Raw genomic sequence first — 23,356 nt, forward strand, 5'->3', positions numbered from 1 at the left:
GTTAGCGAGCACCTATAAAGGCCGGAACGGCACACGAGGGGGTGGGTGACCAGCACCACGCCCGACCGCCTTTGTCTCCCCAGTGGCGATGTTTATGCACCGCACCAGGTACTCATTTTAGGCTGAGTCGACCTAGGGGAGGCCCAGGACCGGTTCAGATAATCGTCACTGGTGTTAGCCGTGAGCGGGAATCGAATCCAGGTCGCCAGGTTCATAGCGCAGCGCGCTAACCGCTACACTACCGCTCTCCATAATAATTAACAACACACATAGACACATAATAATTAACAACACACATAGACACACAGACATCAACACAAGACAAATATACAGACGCGCAGACCTTGAAATGAACACAGTTGATCGAGACAGGAACCTTAACTGCGTGGCGGCAGTTAAGAGGAGGATGATGAGAGGGCAGGAATTTTCTTTCGTGGACAGTTTGCTCCAGGCCAGCTGTGCATCATTATCAGAACTTTTAGAATGTCGCAAACCGGGAGCGAGTGGCGGTGATCGTGGTGGCCGTGTGCGCCGGTGCTCGCAGGCTCACGACGGAGCAGTGAGCTGCGTGTGCTTCCCGGAGCGGGCGGAGGAAACGTTCCTGACGGCAGGAATGGACCGACAGGTGTGCTGCTGGAGGATTCTGCCAGGGGACCGTGTGGAGGTGTTGTGCCGGTAAGCGTGCGTGCCGGTAAGCGAGCGTGCCGGTAATCGAGTGTGCTCTGTAAGCATTCACTGTAAGTCTTTCTGGATCTTGTCCCAGCGGTGCTTGGCGAAACGTTGCGCATCTAATCGGCCAATTGGTTGCGGCGGAGTGGTAACGGCTGTGGCTTCTCCTCTCTGCGCTGGAACCCAGCTTGCACAGCTTGGAAGTCGAGGTTCCGCTCGTGTCGATGGCCGCCACGTGGGAGGCTTGCGGCAAGGGAGGGGGCGGCGGCGTCGGCGCCGTCCTGGCGGGAGACGCCGCGGGCCAGGCGCTGCTGCTCAGCTCACGGCCCCTCTCCGTCACCGCCAGGAGGACCACACGGTGGGGGCCTACTGCTTTAAAGATGTTTATTTCACCAGATAAGGTCCCACTGAGCTATATAGCTCTTTTTCAGAAGTGACCTGGCCACAAACGACAGCTCAACGAAGTGGCTTATCACGTGGGAATTTACAGCAAGCATATACTATAAAAAGCATGTTTATAAATGTGGAGGGAAAAACCGGAGGACCCGGAGGAAAATCCACGTAACCACGGGGAGAGAGACAGCAGGCGTCAGGGTCGGAACCGAAGCCACGACCTCCTGCATACCAGGCGAGGAAGATGACATCTCCCCACCGGGTGCTCCGCCGAGTTTCTGCAGCCAACGCACCACCCGGGGACGCTTGTTTCGGCCGGTGGCAAGAGCTGGGAGTCCTCATGTGGCTCTGGGACAGCCCCCGTGCTCACTCAGTATTTGACTTTGGCTCGGCACGGCGTGAGGTGTGGTGAGGGGGATGAGTCCGCTGTGCCCGCGATCTGGCAGGTCTGTGGCGCTCGTAGGGGTCCGCGTGTGACTGCTGCCTCCTCCTGGGAGGGGACTCGGGGCTGCAGCAAGGAGTTGAGGCATCGTCCCGTCGACCCCTGTGTGGTCAGGCCATGCGTTAGCTGTCGCCCTGCCTGGCTCACGCTGTGTTCACCCCGTACCCTGCACCGCACTCGCGTTGTGTCTCAGGGGTGTTTGTGTCTCTGGTTTGATGTTGCAATGTGCTACCCGAGCCTGCTCCGGCCCATGGACAACCTCTGGCGTCTCCCCGCTTCATGGCTCCTCCAGCCACCACGTGACACTCGCCATCTTGCTGTCCTACAGAATTGTTGACCATGCTCAGTTTCTGTTTTTGGTACATTCAATGGTGCTCAATAAGAGACCATGAGCCGCCCGTTGTACATAAGTAACAGAATAACTAAGCCTCCTTCACATATGTCCTTTCACATAAAATACAAATATTTTTACACATCTCAACAGCCACAACATTTCAGCAGCATTGGTTAAACACAAGGAAACTCTGTACCACTTTTGACAATCATTGTCTCATCAGCAGAGTCAGGCTCGCTTGAACCAATCAATGCTGGTGAGTTTAACACGTAGGAGGCTTTTGCAACCAATATTATCCATAATAGAGGTTTTTTGGGTGAGATCGCATAACTATAAATGTGTCGTTAAACCCGCCACCACCCGACACAGCCAATTAGTAAGGTTTGTCACGTAGACAGAGCGTGCCAATTAGTTACTACTACAGCATACCGGTGTGTTGGAGAGTGAACCCGCAACATTTACAATTTGAGTACGACGTTTCGCCGCTGATTACAGCCAGCCTTATCAGGCAACGGCCCAGATTATATATATCGGTCCTAGCAGAAAAATAATTTACGCCATAGTGGAGAATCCGTCTTTGAATACAAGTCACAAAATAAGTGAGAAGACAATTGGCCTCATTCACGTCTCTACGAGAAGCCGGTCGACCACCGTGGGGGCAGCAGCCACCCAGCAGCCGGGAGCGCCAGCCGAGAGCGCCAGCCGGTTCCCGGCCGGTTGCCTGCCATGCTGACCGATGTTTGTAGAGTGCCAAAGCGAGTCGACCCTCGGGTGGTGGAGGTGATGCTGCTGCTGCTGAACGGTGGCACCGCCCCGCATGAACACGTTAACCTGCTGCTGCTGCCGCCACCGCTGCTGCTGCTGCCAGTTTGCGCAGTCCCCCCCCTGCCCACCTTCCAAAATAAATAATGAGCTCACTGGCTCTCGCATTTTGAATTACAACGTGCATTTATTGATCTTAGGGCCATTTCAAATAACCTCTAAGTTTTGTAAGCACGTATCCACATTTAGTCATGTTAAATCATTCAACTCAAATGCTAACGTGTTATGTGTTTGTGTATATATCTGTCTTTGTGTGCATATGCGTGTGTTTGCGGAGCGGTAGTGTGGCAATTGGCACGCTGCGCTACGAACCCGGCGACCCGAGTTCGATTCCCGCTCATGGCTAACACCGGTGCCTATTATCTGAACCAGTCCTGGGCCTACACTAGGTCGACTCGGCCTCAAATGAGTACCTGGTGCGGTGTGTAAACATCGCCATTAGGGAGACAAAGGCGGCCGGGGGTGGTGTTGGCCACCTACCCCCTCAGTGTGCCGTGCCGGCCTTCATAGGTGCTCGCTAACAAAACAGGTTATACGGGGGATCTTTGTCTTTGTGTGCATGTGTGAGCGGGTGTCTGAACACGCGTGTGTGTGTGTACATGTGTGTGTATGTGTCCGTGCGCATGCTGAATTATTGGTTTGTGTTTGACTTTGTGTGTCTGCGTGTGTCTGTGTCTCTGTGAGTGCGTGCGTGTGTGTGCTTGTTGGCACAACTACAGTTCCGCGCAATGGATTGTGGGAATATCTCCAAGTGGCCCTGACCTGTGGCAGGTGTGCGGAGTGGCTGGCCCAGAAGAATTCATCATCTATACACTGGTAACACACACATCTATACACTGGTAACACACACATCTATACACTCACTGGTAACACACACATCTATACACTGGTAAGACACACACATCACTACACTCACTGGTAACACACACATCTATACACTGGTAAGACACACACACTGGTTTCACACACATCACTACACTCACTGGTAACAAACAAATCTCCACACTGGTAGTACACATGCATCTCTACACTGGTAACACACACACACATATTTACAATGGTAACACACACATATCTGCACTGTTGCAGAGGTTCGTGGTTCGAGCTCAGCATCCGCCCTGGTTAATACTGTGAGTGCGTTAACCGCAAACACCACGTGCCGTGTGCTTCACAGTGGACGTTAACGTTCCTGTGACGTCGTTCAAAACTAGGGTAGGTTATTGCGTGGCGGCGTCACGCTCCAAACTTACCAAGATTGAACATTACCTGCAACAAATGACTTAATCAGGGGAAAGCCACATCACAACCATCATCCCCTGCTGGCAGAATCTAGCTGTCTGTGAAACGCTTCACCATCGTGATAACCTAGTGGTACAAACCTGGAACAAACGCCAAATGTATGAATGATTGCTTGGGGTTGATTTGTCTACTTTTGTGAACAGAGAGCTACCCAGAATTCCCTGAAGCTCGTGGAGTCGCACACCCGTTCCCTGCCTGCTGGGGAACCTGGCGCGTGGCTCTCCCACGCTGGCTCCGTGCAGCTGCAGGGAGGCACGTGTGCACGCGCACGCTCTACGTGCTCCAGCTATGAGCATCTGCCTCATCGCCATTACCGTGCGAGAGATGTGATGTGAATGAGGTCACGTAACGCGATTTGTATTGAAAATTACATTTTAGCTGTCAACTTCAAATTTCCACATTGAACGAGTCGGCGCCAGTAACATGTCACCGATGCTTTGGTAGGGTTTCGTGTCTGTATTGGACACGGCTAGTGCTGGCTTCCTACATTCATCTGGGATGTATTTTCCGTGTCCCGGAGTATGTACGCATGTATGTTGAACTTCTTACGTACCGTTCGTAGCCAATTGCGCTAATTGGAGGTGCAGAGGTAGGGCAACAAACGAAACACAGAAAGCAGTTGTAAAGAAATGAGTTTTCAATCTCGACTATTTAGAAGTGCATAGCTCCAGTGGCTTCCTAATATCGGAAGGAAGAGCGTTCCAGACGGCCGCAGAAGCGCATCTGAAAGCGCGCAATGCGGTGACCGTCTTTGTTCGATGGCCCAGCCAAAAGTCGCTGGGAGGCTGAGTGGAGTTCACGTGATGGTTTACGCTCCTTAACGAGATCAAGGTGTTGTGGTTCCTTTGTGGCAAGCACTTTGAGTGATGGTGTGCTAAGTCGACACCCAACTAGGGTTTGAACTCACAACCTCCCGAATGTCAGCCGCTCGCTCTACCACTAAGCCAGTTGGCCGGATTAGTGCATGGAGCTGCGTTAATCAGCGTGTAGAGCCGGGTTATTAGTGGCGCTTCTCTCCTTTGTTCAAGGTCCCCACTGGGCTTGTGGGGATTCCCGGGGAAACCTGGAGCTGTGGTCGGCTGCCCGGGTGGTTGCCGGTCCGCATGGTGGTGGTGGTGGTGGTGGCTGTGCCACTGGTTTTGTCTCCCACACGCAGCGGGTGAGTTACTGGTTGCGCGAGGCCGCTCTCGTAACGCGTGTGTGGCTGCTTGTGTATTTTAATTGTCAACCGCAGCCTCCACTTGTGTGGAGTTCTCCATTTTCTGTGGAATATTTGAATTCAAATTTGGTAATTATGATTTAATAAAAACCCCATCACAACAGACAAATGAACGAAGACTGGAATAAATTATATATAACAACAGAGGTGTGCAGGATTGCATGTACCAAAACACTTCCAGCCTTATCCAGACCACCAGCTCAAAAGAACTGAACGCTCGGGCATTTCGTCATTAGACCGCCGCGGCCACATCATCACATACATTCAGTTCCGTTTGAGCTCGTGGTCTGGACGAGGCTGAGAGGTTTGTGTACACGCAGTGCTGCACGCCGGCGTGCGTTGTGAAATCTGCCGGTGTGTTCCCATTCACGCCGTTTTGTATTTGTCACAAATGCCGCAGCCTTCAGATCACGGCCCAGGCTGCGTTTATCTTCTTCGTTCTTTCGGTAAAGTCACGTAGAATGGAAATAATAAAATAATAAAATAATTCTCACGACGTTTCGGCCACAACGCAAGCAGCCGTCATCAGGTGAAGACCAGGTCTCTCGGGGAGACAGCGTTTTTTTAACAGGCTGCGTTTGTCCGTTTGGCGTTGTGAAGCGCCGCCACTCTGTAACTGGCGCCGCCGCAAATGTCTCCTGCAGGTGCACGGTGCCGATGTGACCGGGGTCTACGTCGTAGGCTCCGTGCTGGTAACAGCTTCCCTGGACCACAGCGTCAAGCTCTGGTCTCTGCCTGACCTCCGCCAGGTAAAAGGCCTTCTGGGTGGGCAGAGCCAGGAATACTCGAGGAGACAACGTTTGGAAAGTGAATGAGCGACGATCATTTTTAAGTGTTTTGACCGCAGTGTTATTATCACGACCTTATCCAATTTCGGAAGCGTTGTTCGCTCGCATCTGTTGCAGCTTTGGTAGTGCTGTTCACTGCTGGCCACTTGACGCTTTGTGCAGGTCTCAGCGACCGTGTTGAGTGATCGCTGCGACTGTTCTGTCCCTCCTTGCGCCGTCGGCGTGTTCGTGCAGCTGGGCCTGTTCGTGTGCGGCGGGCCCGTCACCTGCATGAGGACCATCGCCTGCGGAGGTCACGAGGTCGTCGTGTGTGGAGATTCCCTGGGACAAGTTTACTTCCTCCGTCTGCATGACGCTTTCTTCTAAACGCTAACTTCCGTTTTCGCGGGTTTGGTAAAACAATGACTACAAATGGAAATTACATTTCACGAGCGCCGTGATAAAAACAAATGCACTACATATAAGGACTATCTATAAAAATGCATGACGGCCTCATATATCGTTAGGATGATGCAATATTGTTGTGATTGGTTGCTGTGTTTGGGTAAACATTGATCACGATAATTTGGGTACAATTTTGTGCATGCAATTAGGTGAAGTGGAAAATATAATTAATTTAAATAGTAGGGTCACTGAATACGTAGGATGCGAAGAGAACAATAATCTACGCGCGTTACGAGTACATCTTGTGTATGCCGGCAGCTATGGTGTGGCAATGGCATTAAACTGGTGACCCTTATCCGTGTCTGTGCGCGTGCATTCTCTGATGCTGTGTAGTTCATACGGAGATGGGTGAGGTGGGTGAGGTGGGTAAAATGGGTGAGTGACCTCCGTCCAGCTACAAGCACCGGCACTGGAATTGTGGAGTGTTGAGCAGAGCGTGTTCGATGTCAGTGTGGGCAGGTTGAGTCCAGTGAGCGGTGTGAGTGGTGGGCGGGGTGGGTGGTGGGCGGGGTGAGTAGTGGGCATCGTCTAAATCCTCGGTCTCTCTGGCCTGGGAGCTGCAGTGCAGTTGCACCGCCTGCGCACTTGGCAGTTCCGCCACTGGGTGAATTCAACTTTGCGCTGCACTATCAACAGCAGCAGCAGCAGTAGCCGTGCTCAATCCGCTGCTGGATGAAGGCTCCCCGCTGCCGCCTCTCACGGCCCTGCGATGCGACAATGCGGCCAGCGCCGGCACGTGGCCTCCACCAGAGACGCCGCCCTCCTTGGTGGCCGCGTCTCAGCCGCCGGTGTTAGACCGGAGAACAGACGCCAACGCAGAAGCAGCACAAATCAACGTCAAAGACAATGCGTGCATTAGTATTAAAGCATGTGTGCATGTTTTAGCACACGCGTGTGTTGTTAATGCAGATTTCACGACGCCTTGCAATTATAGGTGTATATTTGGTGTTTTGACATCTTAAAACCTCATGCATTATTGCCTTCTATTTTATCACTTGGATACCTATTTCACCACTGAGCGACACGGCTCCTTGTTTTTGTCAGAAGCGACCTGGCCACAATCGAAGGCAGCTCAACGAAGCGTTGGCTTTTCATCGCGTCTAAATTGATAACAGCAAGCAGCAGCTATCAAATCACTCTAAACGCACGTTTCTCACACGGGCAACGAAGTCTCCCCGTCAGACACAAGAGAGGAAAGCACCGACTGGCGTTGTGTCCACACGAGCACAACCGCTCGTCCGTCCGTCCGCCGCGGACAAAGGCGCCGCCTCTCCCCCCCCCCCCCCCCCCCCACACGGTTCGCTGGTCAACTAACACCGGTCCCCTGGGCCAACAGAGCCACCGGACAACGTGGGGATGTCACGGTTCGTGCCCGGCTCCCTTTTGGCAATGAAGCGCGCGTCTGTTAAACTGCCCATGAGTTGTGAGTGTTTCAAAATCGCGGCGAAAGAAAAAAATGATTGGGTGTAATTTGCGAGTTTTGTAATGTTTAATCACGTGTGTAGATGCTGCGTGACCGCATTTGCTTTTTCATCTGTGTGTGTGTGTGTGGATGTTGTGCTGATGTAGTTTGGTGTTAACTCGTTCATAAACCAGAGAAAGCGGATCTGTGTTTGGTTGTAAGTGCGATGCTCTGTGTACGTGGCTCTGACTCGCGTTTGTAAGGGCCCTCCTGTGCGCGCGCGCTCTTGCTTTGGCAACTCCGCTGCATTACTCAGAGCCGGAATGGCATAGACACGGAGCTGTTTGCAACACTTAAATACGTAATTAAGTTAATGGCTACGAGTGCTTGGCCAACGCAGCCTCGACTATTTGCGGGGGCAAAACATGTGTTTGCCATTTGAGTGAGTGAGTGAATGAATGAATGCTCAGGTGTCCTCTTTAAAGATCGCTTTGGATGCGTTAATTGGTGTGCGGCGTGCGCGGGGTCCAGGATGCATAAGACAAGATTAGAAATTTGATTTAATGTGATGCGTGTAATTACACCCGGCGCGTCACGAGTTCCATGCAACATTTTTATTTGGCCTTTAAAATCCGCGCCACAAACGAGCCAATTGTTGCACAAGTCCATGGGAGGATTGTGCAGCGCGCAGGGCGCAGGGGGACGCCGATCTGCCTGCCAGGCTCCGCTCGCCGTGACCCGCACGCGCCTCCCGTCAATGTCACCCGTGCTGCCACCCGTGCTGCCACCCGTGCTGCCACCCGTGCTGTCACCCGTGCTGCCACCCGTGCTGCCACCCGTGCTACCACCCGTGCTGCCACCCGTGCTGTCACCCGTGCTGCCACCCGTGCTGCCACCCGTGCTGCCACCCGTGCTACCACCCGTGCTGCCACCCGTGCTGCCACCCGTGCTACCACCCGTGCTGCCACCCGTGCTGCCACCCGTGCTGTCTCCCGTGCTGCCACCCGTGCTGCCACCCGTGCTGCCACCCGTGCTGCCACCCGTGCTGCCACCCGTGCTGCCACCCGTGCTGCCACCCGTGCTGCCACCCGTGCTACCACCCGTGCTGCCACCCGTGCTGTCACCCGTGCTGCCACCCGTGCTGCCACCCGTGCTGTCTCCCGTGCTGCCACCCGTGCTGCCACCCGTGCTGTCACCCGTGCTGCCACCCGTGCTGCCACCCGTGCTGCCACCCGTGCTGTCACCCGTGCTGCCACCCGTGCTGCCACCCGTGCTGCCACCCGTGCTGTCACCCGTGCTGCCACCCGTGCTGTCACCCGTGCTGCCACCCGTGCTGCCACCCGTGCTGCCACCCGTGCTGCCACCCGTGCTGCCACCCGTGCTGCCACCCGTGCTGCCACCCGTGCTGCCACCCGTGCTGTCTCCCGTGCTGCCACCCGTGTTGTCACCCGTGCTGCCACCCGTGCTGTCTCCCGTGCTGCCACCCGTGCTGTCACCCGTGCTGCCACCCGTGCTGTCACCCGTGCTGTCACCCGTGCTGCCACCCGTGCTGTCTCCCGTGCTGCCACCCGTGCTGTCACCCGTGCTGCCACCCGTGCTGTCACCCGTGCTGCCACCCGTGCTGCCACCCGTGTTGTCACCCGTGCTGCCACCCGTGTTGTCACCCGTGCTGCCACCCGTGCTGTCACCCGTGCTGTCACCCGTGCTGCCACCCGTGCTGTCACCCGTGCTGCCACCCGTGCTGCCACCCGTGCTGTCTCCCGTGCTGCCACCCGTGCTGCCACCCGTGCTGCCACCCGTGCTGCCACCCGTGCTGTCACCCGTGCTGCCACCCGTGCTGCCACCCGTGCTGCCACCCGTGTCGTCACCCGTGCTGCCACCCGTGCTGTCACCCGTGCTGCCACCCGTGCTGCCACCCGTGCTGCCACCCGTGCTGTCACCCGTGCTGCCACCCGTGCTGCCACCCGTGTCGTCACCCGTGCTGCCACCCGTGCTGCCACCCGTGTTGTCACCCGTGCTGCCACCCGTGCTGCCACCCGTGCTGCCACCCGTGCTGTCTCCCGTGCTGCCACCCGTGCTGCCACCCGTGCTGCCACCCGTGCTGCCACCCGTGCTGCCACCCGTGCTGCCACCCGTGCTGCCACCCGTGCTGTCTCCCGTGCTGCCACCCGTGCTGCCACCCGTGCTGCCACCCGTGCTGCCACCCGTGCTGTCTCCCGTGCTGCCACCCGTGCTGCCACCCGTGCTGCCACCCGTGCTGCCACCCGTGTTGTCACCCGTGCTGCCACCCGTGCTGTCTCCCGTGCGGCCACCCGTGCTGCCACCCGTGCTGCCACCCGTGCTGCCACCCGTGCTGTCTCCCGTGCTGCCACCCGTGCTGCCACCCGTGCTGCCACCCGTGCTGCCACCCGTGTTGTCACCCGTGCTGCCACCCGTGCTGTCTCCCGTGCTGCCACCCGTGCTGCCACCCGTGCTGCCACCCGTGCTGCCACCCGTGCTGCCACCCGTGTTGTCACCCGTGCTGCCACCCGTGCTGTCTCCCGTGCGGCCACCCGTGCTACCACCCGTGCTGCCACCCGTGCTGTCACCCGTGCTGCCACCCGTGCTACCACCCGTGCTGCCACCCGTGCTGTCTCCCGTGCTGCCACCCGTGCCGCCACCCGTGCTGTCTCCCGTGCTGCCACCCGTGCTACCACCCGTGCTGCCACCCGTGCTGTCTCCCGTGCTGCCACCCGTGCTACCACCCGTGCTGCCACCCGTGCTGTCTCCCGTGCTGCCACCCGTGCCACCACAAGTGCCGCCACCCGTGCCGTCACCCGTGCCGCCACCCGTGCCACCACCCGTGCCGCCACCCGTGTCGTCACCCGTGTCGTCACCCGTGCTGCCACCCGTGCTGTCACCCGTGCTGTCACCCGTGCTGCCACCCGTGCTGCCACCCGTGCTGTGTGGGGGCCGTCGGCCCCCGGGGTCCCTCCCGCCTGCATCCCCTATTCCGTTTACGTTACGCCCACCTCCCTATTACCCGCTACGGTTTCGCCGGCATTCGAACGCGACGCCCCTACTGTTACAGCCTCGCGCCGCGCTCCCACGCTGCGAGCATACGTGCGCACATCATCGTCAATCAAACGCCGTGCTCGCAGTATAGCCCTGTGCGGCACGTTACCAATGCGCATCCGTATTATACACGTAGTGAACGTGCGCGCACACACGCATACAGCTCCACACGCGATACGCACTCTTGCGCCGCTCTGCGCAGCGCTCGCCGCCTGCTGGCCGCTTACGTTATGAGCGCGCACCTGGGGGACGCCGATTACGCACGCACGCCCACCCACACGCCGCTCCGCGCACTCCAACTCAACTCACGTTATACTCGCGCACCTGTATCACACACGGAGTGAACACACGCGACACCCACTCTCGCACCGCTCTGCGCAGCGCTCCCCCGAGGCGAGCCGCAGCACCACAGAATCACTGCGTACCCACGCGCAACCCGCGCGCTCAGCTCCGCGCAGCGCTCACTCACGTGGCGAACCACTGTGCACACAGCGCACCCACACGCTCACACTGCACGACAAGATCACGCGAGACCACGCTTCGCTATTAATGATTTATTATATGCCACCTGCGAATTGATGTTGAATCAGTGAGTCGACGAGGCTGGCCTATTCCACTAAACCTGTACCTATTCCCTATTTATCTGCTATGATTCTAATTCCCCTTCTTACTCACTGTTAAGTGTCCACGGCGGTCCGCTGATCCCGGTGCTCACCGCGCGCCTCGGTGCGTCGCACGGACGTCCGGGTCGCTGGCTGGAGCTGCGTCTGGTCGCCTGGCGCTGGAGTAAGAGAGCGATTTCCCCTCTGCGCTCCTCTATTTATCCTCCCTACCTCAAAGGGGATGCTGCGCTGAACAATGGGCTCGTGCACCCCAAGCCCGCGCACGGCGGTTCCCGGGCGCTGTTGATATGCTAATCAGTGAGCGACGTTGGCGGCGTACATCCTAATTACTCCCTTACCCTTCCTAACAATGGGGCCTGCGCGCTCAAGCGCAATTATCCCAACCCTCCATGACTATGCGCAACAGCCCCTGTGACCCCGCTATTCATGCTGTCCCGTGCTTCCCCTGCTTGCCCCGTCGACTCGTGGGGGTGTGTGTGGGGGGGAAATGCGCCTCAACCGCGGTGGCCGAATGCCCCACGCCGCGACCACACCATATTAAGGCCGGCCGCAGCGCCGCGGTGCCACGTAGCACGGGGGAGGTCATCCAATTCCCTGATCGCCGGAAACCGTGAGAATTAATCCCGATAAGGGTCTCTCGGATAAAAACCGGTCGATCAGGTAACCTTCCCTTCCAGCTCTATGGGGGGGGGGGGGGAATGCGTGCGGGTGTGTGCTTATGTGGGGCGGGTGATGGGGGGCAGTGCGGTGGGGGAAGCCGGGCGGCTCCCTGGCTCGGCAGAGCGGCCCCGTCGTTGTGGCACCACATAGCCCCCCGGGGTGCCAGTCCCCGTCCCGGGTTGACTGGAGCACCTCGCCTGGGTTGCCCCCACGAGGTATCGCCGCGGGGTCCGCGGGATTCGCCCGGCCCTTGTGGCTGGCCTCGGGGGTGGCGGCTCCGTCTCCTGGGGCTCCGGCGGTGGTCTCCTCCTCCATTCCAACGGCTCCCCTCGGCCTCTGGCACCTGCGGGCTGGGGAACAAACTCAGAGGCGGTGGGGTTTAAGGGTCGCCGTCCTCGTCGCCCCCGGCCCCGCCCGGGGCCCCTCGGAGCCCGGGGCTCCGTGGGGCCCATGTACTGCGCGAGGCCCCCGGGCACGGGGGGTGGGGGGACCCCGGGGTTTCGGGGTACTTGGACGGCGGGGCTCCCCCCCTCGGGGGCTGCTCGCCATGGCTTCAGTCGGCGGATGTTGACCACCATCTCCCGGCCCCTCTCTCCTCCCTGAATCAGCACCGTCCATGGTGAGATCTGCCGTCTCACAATCCAGGGTCCTCGCCAGTAGGTGGTCAGCTTCCCCACCTGTCCGGCACCGATGCGGGGAGTGTACAGCCACACCTCGGAGCCCGCAGTGTAGAAGGGGGGCTCCATACGGGGTCGGGCGCCCTGCTCTTGCCGCTGGTGCGCGGCCTCTCCGTGCGGGTAGGCTCGGCCCCTGGCCCCTCGCAGGGTCTCCAGCAAGTGCTCCACGGGGTGGCTCCCTTCCTCCCATTGCGGCGGAGGGACACCGAACAGCAGATCTGCGGGCAGGCGAGACTCGCGACCAAACATCATTAGGAACGGGGTCTGTCCTGTAGAGGTGTGAACGGCGGTGGTGTAGGCGAACAGGGCATAGGGAAGGTGTTCGTCCCAGTCCTGTTGATTCGCGGCCGCCATGCGTTTAAGCTTCCCGGCCAGAGTCTGGTTCATCCTCTCTACCATCCCGTTCGCCTGGGGGTGATACGCCGTGGTTCGGTCCTTCTGGATCCCGAACTCTCGGCACAGCGCCTGAAATAGTTCGGCCTCGAATTCACTACCCTGGTCGGTAATGACTCGTTCGGGGATCCCGCACTTAAGTACGTAGTTTTCCACGAAGGCCCGGGCCACTACGAGGGCTGTTTTATCCGGGATAGCCACCGCCACGGGGTAGCGGGTGAAGTATTCCACCGCTACGAGAATATATCGGTTGCCCCGGTGGGATCGTGGAAAGGGCCCCTGCAGGTCGATTCCGACCAACTGATTCGTTCGACTGACTCGGAACGGCCTCAGGGGTACCTGGTACCTCGCCGGCTTTTGCCCACACTGCTGACAGGCCCGGCAGCCCTGCACCCAGGCGGCCACATCTTGTGCCAATTTGGGCCAGAGATACTGGCGACGCAGGGTCTCTCGAGTGCGTCGTTCCCCATCGTGGCCCCCGAGTGGGTGGTCATGCACCAGCCGTAGCAGCTGGGGTCGCACCTGGGCAGGAACACAGATGCACCCCGGCTGGCCGGCCTCGGTTAACTCCCGTACCACTCCGTTCTGCACACACAACCGGGCATACAAACCGCTCCAGGGTCCTGGTAGGGCGCTCTTTTCCTCCCGCAGTGCCGCCTCCACTGCCGCCAGATCCGGATCTCGCTGCTGGGTCTGTCTCAGCTGCTCGTCGTTTAGGCCCGGGAAGGCGCAGCCGACGTCCTCCTGGATCCGTCCGATCGGGTCCCGAGCCGCGGGTCCCGCGCTTGCCGGGCGGTCGACGGGATCCTCAGTGCCACCTGTGAGGGTCTCTGTGGCGCACACTGCACTCTCTCTCGCTGGGGGGGGGTCAGTGGCCGCGGCCTCTCGGGGGTCCGTTGCCTGCCGGCAGCGTCCCCCCGTGAAACACGGGCAGGCCTCCTCCGCCCTCGTCTCGGCGTACACCGTGGGTCGCCTCGACAAGGCGTCCGCGTTTGCATGCGTCCGGCCAGCCCGATACTCGATTTGCAGGTTGTACTCCTGCAACTGCGCCAACCACCGGGCCATCTGCCCCCGCGGCTCCTTGAATGTAAGAAGAAACTGCAGAGCATAATGGTCAGTGCGTACGCGACATCTCCTGCCGTACAAATACGGCCGGAACTGTTTGCATGCGAAAATCACGGCGTACAACTCTTGGCGGGTCACGCAATAGTTCAGCTCGGCCCCACTCAAGGTCCGGCTGGCGTACGCGATGACTCGTTCCGTCCCATCCTGTACCTGTGACAACACCGCGCCCAGCCCGCTGCTGCAGGCGTCGGTGTCCAAAATAAAATCGGTGGTAAAATCGGGGAAAGCGAGGGTGGGGGCGTGGGTGAGGTGGTCTTTGAGAGTGGTGAAGGCCGTCTGGCAGGTCCCCGTCCACTGGTAGGGGTGCTTAGGGGAGGTGAGTTGGGTGAGAGGGCGTGCAATCTCGCTGAATCCCTTTACAAATCGACGATAATAGGTGGCGAGCCCCAAAAATGATCTGATCTCCGTCAGATTCCTTGGCCGTGGCCACTCCACTACGGCGCGTACCTTCTCCGGATCGGTGTGCACGCCTGCCTCGCTGACGCGATGCCCGAGGTACCCCACCTCGCGTTGTGCCATGTAACACTTACGTGGCTTGAGCTTGAGATGAGCCGCTCGCAGTCGCTGGAACACCTCTCGAAGCCTGGACCAATGCTCAGACAAAGATCTACTGAACACTATCACATCGTCCAAGTAAATCAGGCACTGTTCCCACTGCAAGCCCCGCATCACCAACTCCATCAACCGCTGGAACGTCGCGGGCGCGTTAGTGAGTCCGAACGGCAACACTCGAAACTCAAATAGGCCCATCGGGGTGGTGAATGCTGTTTTTGGCCGATCCTCCTCCGTCATCTCCACCTGCCAGTAACCGGACGCCAGATCGAGGGTGGAAAAATACCGCGCTCCTGCGAGACTGTCGAAGGTGTCGTCGATGCGGGGTATGGGGAAGGCATCGCCGAGCGTGACTGCGTTTAGTTTACGGTAATCGACGCAGAACCGGGTTGACCCATCCTTTTTCGTTACTAGTACCACCGGGGCTGACCAGGGGCTCGCCGAGGGCTGAATTATGTTATCGCGAAGCATGTCCCCAACTGCCTCTTTGATTTGGGCGCGTTCGGGTGCGCCCACTCGGTACGCAGGGAGTTTGATGGGTCGGGCTGCACCGGTGTCAATTTGGTGCTTAACAAGATCGGTCCGACCCACGTCCGAGTCGTGTTCACTGAATACGTCGGCATACTCCCGCAGTAACTCGCGCAGCCGATCGGCCTCTCCCTTAGGTAAATCCGCCCATGGTACATGTAACGCGTCGAGCAGGGGAACGACCTCGGCTCGGGGAGTCGGGCCGACTCGCCAGGCCAGGTCCTGGTCACCCTCAGGACGCCCGGGGTCCTCAGCCCAGAGTGCGAACACCGAGTCGTTAGAGTGGCGTGCGTGCAGGGGGTGTACTGTGGCTATCGGGGTGCGCCGTCGCAGTATCGCTGGGGTATTGTGGGGGTTAAACATCCGCATAAACAATCGGTCCCCATCTGCGTTTACCAACGTGGCGGATCCCACAACCCCATACCGTTTTGCCAACTCCGGGTGAGGAGTTAGCATTACCTCTCCTGATGGTCGGAGCGCGGGGTCGGTGGGGGATGTTGCCACCGGCACCAGCATCTCGGTGAGCGGGCCGATGGTGACTGCCGTCGCCAGGATAGCGGCCACAGGTGCAAAGCGGCGGCGCGTTGGTTCTCGTCCCAGGAACGGTATCCGCTCGCCGTTGCTCTCCATGGTGGCGCATCGCTGGCGGGGTTGCACGTTGAGTCCCAACCGTTCTAGGAGGTCGGTGCCTGCGATACACTCGTGACACAACGCACTCGACACGTAGAACTCCTGCGTGCACACCTGGCTGCCTATGCGGACCTCTAGGGTGGCTTTCCCCAGCAGCCCCATTCCGGCTCCGCTCGCAGTGTGCAGCGCGCGGTCCGGGGCCTGCAGGTGACGCACGTCGACCCCGATCGCGCTGCAGTGCGCTGCGCTCACGAGCGAGGCCACCGCCCCCGTGTCCAGTAGGATGCGGGTACGCACTCCGTTTACCTCCCCTTCCACCAGCGACGTGGCCCCCGTGATCCCCGCCACCAGCTCCCGCAGCCAGTCGCCAGGAGTCACCGTTTCCGTGGGCGTTGTTGCTGGAACCTGTGTGGAGATCACTCGCTCGCCATTATTCTCATTATCGTCTATTTGTATCGGGACCGCGTCGATTGCACCCCTAGTTGGTCCGCTCACTAGGAGGCGTTGGAGTTTAACCCCCCGCGCCTGCCTAGCTCGGGTGATTTCAGGACAATCCCTCACTAGATGCCCTCGGCGATCGCACATATAACATGCCCGGGGAGGGGGGGCGGCTCCGTAGCGGGTCCCCTGTCCGCTCCCTCTCCCTCCCCCAGTACGCAGTTGTCCCAAATCGGACTCTAATTGGGACACCCTCCCGGCTAGTCCCCCTACTGTCGAGCGTAGTTCACCCATCTCAGACTGGAGGGTCTTCATATTTTTATTTGCTTCCTCGCGTACCTGGGTTACCCTCTCACCTACGTGAGTTACCCTCTCACCTACTTGGTTTACCTTGTTGTCTATCTGGGTTACCTGGCCGGAGACATCCTTTATACCCGTTTGTATACCGGCAACCCATCCCGGGGTTGTCTCGCGGGACACTGGAGGCTCTCTTTCCCGGCCCCTTACCGTCCTCGCGAGCTCCTGTTCCTCCTCCTCGTCTTCCGAGAGCAGGCTCGCAATGGCGCGCTCTCGTCCCAGCCCCCGGAGCTGCGCGCGTTCGCTGTGAATTCTTTCACACTTACGTGCGCGCTCGACAAGGGCGTTAAAGGGAAGACGTGGGCAGCTTATGTCTGGCTGCCACCACGCCGTGCGAGACAGGTACCGCTGGATTTTCTCGGCGGCCAGTTCCTCAATAACATCAGTTGCGTACCCCGGGCGTGCGATCTTTGTTAACTCGCGCACATCCTCGGCGTAATCACGTAGATCTTCGCCAGGTTGTCACGCGTGCCAAACCGCTGATCGAGTCGGCGCATCAGCTCCTCTAGCTGTGTCTGTGCGCTCGCGGGTAACGCTTCTACAAAATCGGCTGCCCGCCCATCAAGATTCATATTAAGTTGACGTACTGCCTGCGCGTCCGTCCACCCATTAATTTCCTTGGCCCCTAAGAGATTGCGGGCGAATGCCTTCCACGAAGGGGCCCCCCGGCCGGTAAATATTAGTCTTATTTTGGCGTGAGGTAACGCGGGGGTCCATCCCACTTCTGACACCATTTTGTGGGGGCCGTCGGCCCCCGGGGTCCCTCCCGCCTGCATCCCCTATTCCGTTTACGTTACCCCACCTCCCTATTACCCGCTACGGTTTCGCCGGCATTCGAACGCGACGCCCCTACTGTTACAGCCTCGCGCCGCGCTCCCACGCTGCGAGCATACGTGCGCACATCATCGTCAATCAAACGCCGTGCTCGCAGTATAGCCCTGTGCGGCACGTTACCAATGCGCATCCGTATTATACACGTAGTGAACGTGCGCGCACACACGCATACAGCTCCACACGCGATACGCACTCTTGCGCCGCTCTGCGCAGCGCTCGCCGCCTGCTGGCCGCTTATGTTATGAGCGCGCACCTGGGGGACGCCGATTACGCACGCACGCCCACCCACACGCCGCTCCGCGCACTCCAACTCAACTCACGTTATACTCGCGCACCTGTATCACACACGGAGTGAACACACGCGACACCCACTCTCGCACCGCTCTGCGCAGCGCTCCCCCGAGGCGAGCCGCAGCACCACAGAATCACTGCGTACCCACGCGCAACCCGCGCGCTCAGCTCCGCGCAGCGCTCACTCACGTGGCGAACCACTGTGCACACAGCGCACCCACACGCTCACACTGCACGACAAGATCACGCGAGACCACGCTTCGCTATTAATGATTTATTATATGCCACCTGCGAATTGATGTTGAATCAGTGAGTCGACGAGGCTGGCCTATTCCACTAAACCTGTACCTATTCCCTATTTATCTGCTATGATTCTAATTCCCCTTCTTACTCACTGTTAAGTGTCCACGGCGGTCCGCTGATCCCGGTGCTCACCGCGCGCCTCGGTGCGTCGCACGGACGTCCGGGTCGCTGGCTGGAGCTGCGTCTGGTCGCCTGGCGCTGGAGTAAGAGAGCGATTTCCCCTCTGCGCTCCTCTATTTATCCTCCCTACCTCAAAGGGGATGCTGCGCTGAACAATGGGCTCGTGCACCCCAAGCCCGCGCACGGCGGTTCCCGGGCGCTGTTGATATGCTAATCAGTGAGCGACGTTGGCGGCGTACATCCTAATTACTCCCTTACCCTTCCTAACAATGGGGCCTGCGCGCTCAAGCGCAATTATCCCAACCCTCCATGACTATGCGCAACAGCCCCTGTGACCCCGCTATTCATGCTGTCCCGTGCTTCCCCTGCTTGCCCCGTCGACTCGTGGGGGTGTGTGTGGGGGGGAAATGCGCCTCAACCGCGGTGGCCGAATGCCCCACGCCGCGACCACACAATATTAAGGCCGGCCGCAGCGCCGCGGTGCCACGTAGCACGGGGGAGGTCATCCAACTCCCTGATCGCCGGAAACCGTGAGAATTAATCCCGATAAGGGTCTCTCGGATAAAAACCGGTCGATCAGGTAACCTTCCCTTCCAGCTCTATGGGGGGGGGGGGGGGGGAATGCGTGCGGGTGTGTGCTTATGTGGGGCGGGTGATGGGGGGCAGTGCGGTGGGGGAAGCCGGGCGGCTCCCTGGCTCGGCAGAGCGGCCCCGTCGTTGTGGCACCACACTGTCACCCGTGCTTCCACCCGTGCTGCCACCCGTGCTGTCACCCGTGCTGCCACCCGTGCTGCCACCCGTGCTGCCACCCGGCCCGTGTAGTGGCCGCAGAGGTCGTGAACTCAGTCGCTAGACGCCCACTGTGGCCACTCTCGCTACGACTCGAGCACGACTAACTTCACTCGCTGACTCCGCCTCCACCCACCTTGACGACTCGGTGTTCCTGCCGGACTGTTTCGTCTCCTCCACCCACACTGTGTTCAACCAGCACCTCGCTGCAGGTGACAACAACTCAGCAACACACTCAGCAACACACCAACACACTCACTAACACACTCACCAACACACTCACCCGCACACTCACCAACACACTCACCAACACACTTCCCAACACACTCACCAACACACTCACCAACACACTCACCAATACACTCACCCACACACTCACCAACACACTCACCAACTCACTCACCAACACACTCAACCCGCACACTCGCCCGCACACTCACCAACACACTCACCCGCATACTCACCCACACAGTCACCAACACACTCGCCAACACACTCGCCAGCACACTCACCCGCACACTCACCAATACACTCACCAACACATTCACTCGCACACTCACCCGCACACTCACCCACACACTCACCAACACACTCACCAGCACACTCACCAACACACTCACCAACACACTCACCAACACACTCACCAACACACTCACCCGCACACTCACCAACACACTCAGCAACACACTCACCAGCACACTCATCCGCACACTCACCAACACACTCACCAATACACTCACCAATACACTCACCCACACACTCACCAACACACTCACCAACACACTCAGCAACACAGTCACCAACACCACTCGCCAACACACTCACCAACACACTCAGCAACACACTCACCAACACACTCACCCACACACTCAGCAACACACTCACCAACACACTCACCCGCATACTCACCCACACAGTCACCAACACACTCACCAACACACTCACCAACACACTCGCCCACACACTCACCAGCACACTCACCCGCACACTCACCAACACACTCACCAACACACTCACCAACACACTCACCAACACCCCAGCACACTCACCCACACACTCACCCATACACTCACCCACACACTCAGCAACACACTCACCAACACACTCACCCGCATACTCACCCACACAGTCACCAACACACTCACCAACACACTCACCAACACACCCACCAACACACTCACCCGCATACTCACCCACACAGTCACCAACACACTCACCAACACACTCACCAACACACTCACCAACACACTCACCAGCACACTCACCCGCACACTCACCAACACACTCACCCGCACACTCACCAACACACTCACCAACACACTCGCCCACACACTCGCCCACACACTCACCCGCACACTCACCAACACACTCACCAACACACTCATCAACACACTCACCAACACACTCGCCCACACACTCACCCGCACACTCACCAGCACACTCACCAACACACTCACCAACACACTCACCAACACACTCACCCACACACTCACCCACACACTCACCCACACACTCACCAACACACTCACCAACTCACTCACCAACACACTCACCAACACACTCGCCCACACACTCACCAACTCACTCACCAACACACTCACCAGCACACTCACCCGCACACTCACCCGCACACTCACCTACACACTAACCAACACACTCACCAACTCACTCACCAGCACACTCACCCGCACACTCACCCGCACACTCACCTACACACTAACCCGCACACTCACCAACACACTCACCAACACACTCACCAACACTCCCACCAACACACTCGCCCACACACTCGCCCACACACTCACCAACACACTCACCAACACACTCACCAACACGCTCACCAACACGCTCACCAACACACTCACCAACACACTCACCAACACACTCACCAGCACACTCACCAACACACTCACCAACACACTCACCAACACACTCACCACACTGCAGGTCACCTCACTTATCTTCCTGCTCATTACCTGGCACCGCTCCACTTTGGGATCCCCTCCCTCCGTCGTCGTCACCTCTTGTCCAAGGTGTCGACGGTGATGTAGATCACGTGCTACGATCACGGGCGGGTGGCAGGGTGGCGCACCGTGACCTCGCACCACTGCGTTCCCATTATCGTGATGTTGTCGACGTTGTCGATGTTCATCATTGGAACCTCATTTGCCAGTAAAAATATGATAATTGGTTTTTTACCCTTCTATCTGGCAACAAAACTGACACCTTTTTACAAGGAGTCAAAAGGCGTCATCTGGTCCAACCCATGTGAGACTAGGCTCTAAGGAAAGCTGTCTCGGGTGTGGACCAATGAACTTCAAGGACAGTGCATACATTATCAGAGTTATGTTTTTTGTTTGCATTATGACTGCAGGTATTGTGGTCTATGCAAACATGACTCCTTGTAAAAAGGTGTCAGTTTTGTTGCCAGATAGAAGGGTAAAAAACCAATTATGTTATTGATGTTGTCGACGTTATCGATGTTGTCGATGTTGCTGCTGCTGCTTTCTTCTTTTGTCTTTCCAGCAGAAGGAAGAGCCCCATGGAGACGCGTGGAGCAGCAGCAGCAGCAGCATCGCCCCCTCGGCACGCGCGCCCCGGGGCGCACGGCGTTCCACCCGCGTTGCGGCACCGCTTCTGCGCGCGTGCTTTGAGCGTCACAATATAACCGTGCCGACAACAACAAAACCAAAACAATCGTAGCAGTGAGAGATACAAATGAATGCGATTCAGACGTACACCTTCGTAAAGTGTGCCCAGATGCTAATGTGTGAACTTTATCACGTGATAAATGTCTCACGTGCGTTCATGATTTAGGCCGCTGGGCTATAGCGTCCACGGGCATGAGGCGGGGGGGGGTGAAGAGGGGTGAGGGATGTGAGTTCGCTCCAGCGAAACACGACGAGGGTGCTAATGCAGAGCTGGCACGGGCAGCGGGGGCCCGAGCGGGTGGCTCTCACTGCATCCAGACCTCCCCCCACCCCCCCGCGGCATCGCGTCTCGCGGGTGAAGCTCGCCTCATGAAGCCCAGGTTGTGGAATGTGTCGGAATGCACCGCAATTCCATTTAGGTTTTTTTCCATTCAGAATTCCATGAGGAAATCCACGAGGCATTCTATGAGGTTTTCCATTTAGAATTCCATGAGGCATTCCATGAGGAAATCCATGAGGAAATCCAAGAGGCATTCCATGAAGTTTTCCATGAGGAATTCCATGAGGAAATCCATGAGGCATTCCATGAGGTTTTCTAGAAGGAATTCCAGGAGGAAATCCATGAGGTTTGCAATTAGGAATTATATGAGGAAATCCATGAGGCATTCCATGGGGGTTTCCATTAGAGAATCCATTAGGCATTCCATGAGGCATTCCATAAGGTATTCCATTAAAAATTCCATGAGGAAATCCAAGAGGCATTCCATGAGGTTTTCCATGAGGTTTTCTAGAAGGAATTCCAGGAGGAAATCCATGAGGTTTGCAATTAGGAATTATATGAGGAAATCCATGAGGCATTCCATGAGGTTTGCAATTAGGAATTCCATGAGGAAATCCATGAGGAATTCCATGGGGGTTTCCATTAGGAAATCCATTAGGCATTCCAAGAGGCATTCCATGAGGTATTCCATTAAAAATTCTATGAGGAAATCCATGACGAAAATCCATGAGGCATTCCATGAGGTTTTCCATTAGGAATTTCATGAGGAAATCCATGAGGCATTCCATGAGGTATGCCATTATGAATTCCACTGGGTATGCCATATTGGTGGCCCTACTGGCAACTTCTCACAATGCGATGAACGGTATTCGTCACAGCTCACTGTCGGTGGAATGATACACAAACACGTGCGCAGACATGATATTAGCAGAACGCATGTTTTTTTTTTCAAATGAATTATTTTGGTGTGTACTGCAAACTGTTATCAACAATATCACAGATGACACAAACGTGGCTCATTGTGCAAGTGGTGAAAACCCCCATCAGTCCCGTTTACCGCTCCCTGTCAGGACCGACACGTGCTCGCCTACGCTTGAGCTGGTGGCATGAACAACAGTAACGCGGCCACGCGCTCAGTTCTATCTAACTGGTGGTTTTGGCAAGGCCCAGAGCATTGTGCACACAATGTGGTGGTCACATGACATGCAAGGCATGATGGGGAGCTGTGCCTTCCTGGTG

The 23,356-nt window shown here is 57.6% G+C and overlaps 1 protein-coding gene across 5 annotated transcripts in view; it reads left to right on the forward strand.

Moving 5' to 3' along the window:
• The window catches only part of LOC133339599 (telomerase protein component 1-like), a 57,678-nt gene extending 50,982 nt beyond the window's left edge, over positions 1–6,696 (forward strand). For 3 of the 5 annotated variants that reach the window (XM_061547727.1, XM_061547747.1, XM_061547731.1), the window contains exons 48-54: positions 545–675; positions 857–1,027; positions 3,380–3,476; positions 4,103–4,211; positions 4,988–5,118; positions 5,823–5,927; positions 6,201–6,696. In XM_061547727.1, the coding sequence (XP_061403711.1) occupies positions 545–675; positions 857–1,027; positions 3,380–3,476; positions 4,103–4,211; positions 4,988–5,118; positions 5,823–5,927; positions 6,201–6,332 (876 nt within the window). In that variant the 3' untranslated portion in view covers positions 6,333–6,696. Of the gene's footprint in view, positions 1–544; positions 676–856; positions 1,028–3,379; positions 3,477–3,749; positions 3,791–4,102; positions 4,212–4,987; positions 5,119–5,822; positions 5,928–6,200 lie in introns of those variants that run through there. The other 2 variants (XM_061547740.1, XR_009754754.1) reach the window with 2 other exon arrangements.
• Positions 6,697–23,356: the final 16,660 nt, after the last annotated feature.

This window comes from Lethenteron reissneri, chromosome 9 (assembly GCF_015708825.2).
Source record: "Lethenteron reissneri isolate LAM-NWPU_2019-01 chromosome 9, ASM1570882v1, whole genome shotgun sequence".
Classification (NCBI taxonomy): Eukaryota; Metazoa; Chordata; class Hyperoartia; order Petromyzontiformes; family Petromyzontidae; genus Lethenteron; species Lethenteron reissneri.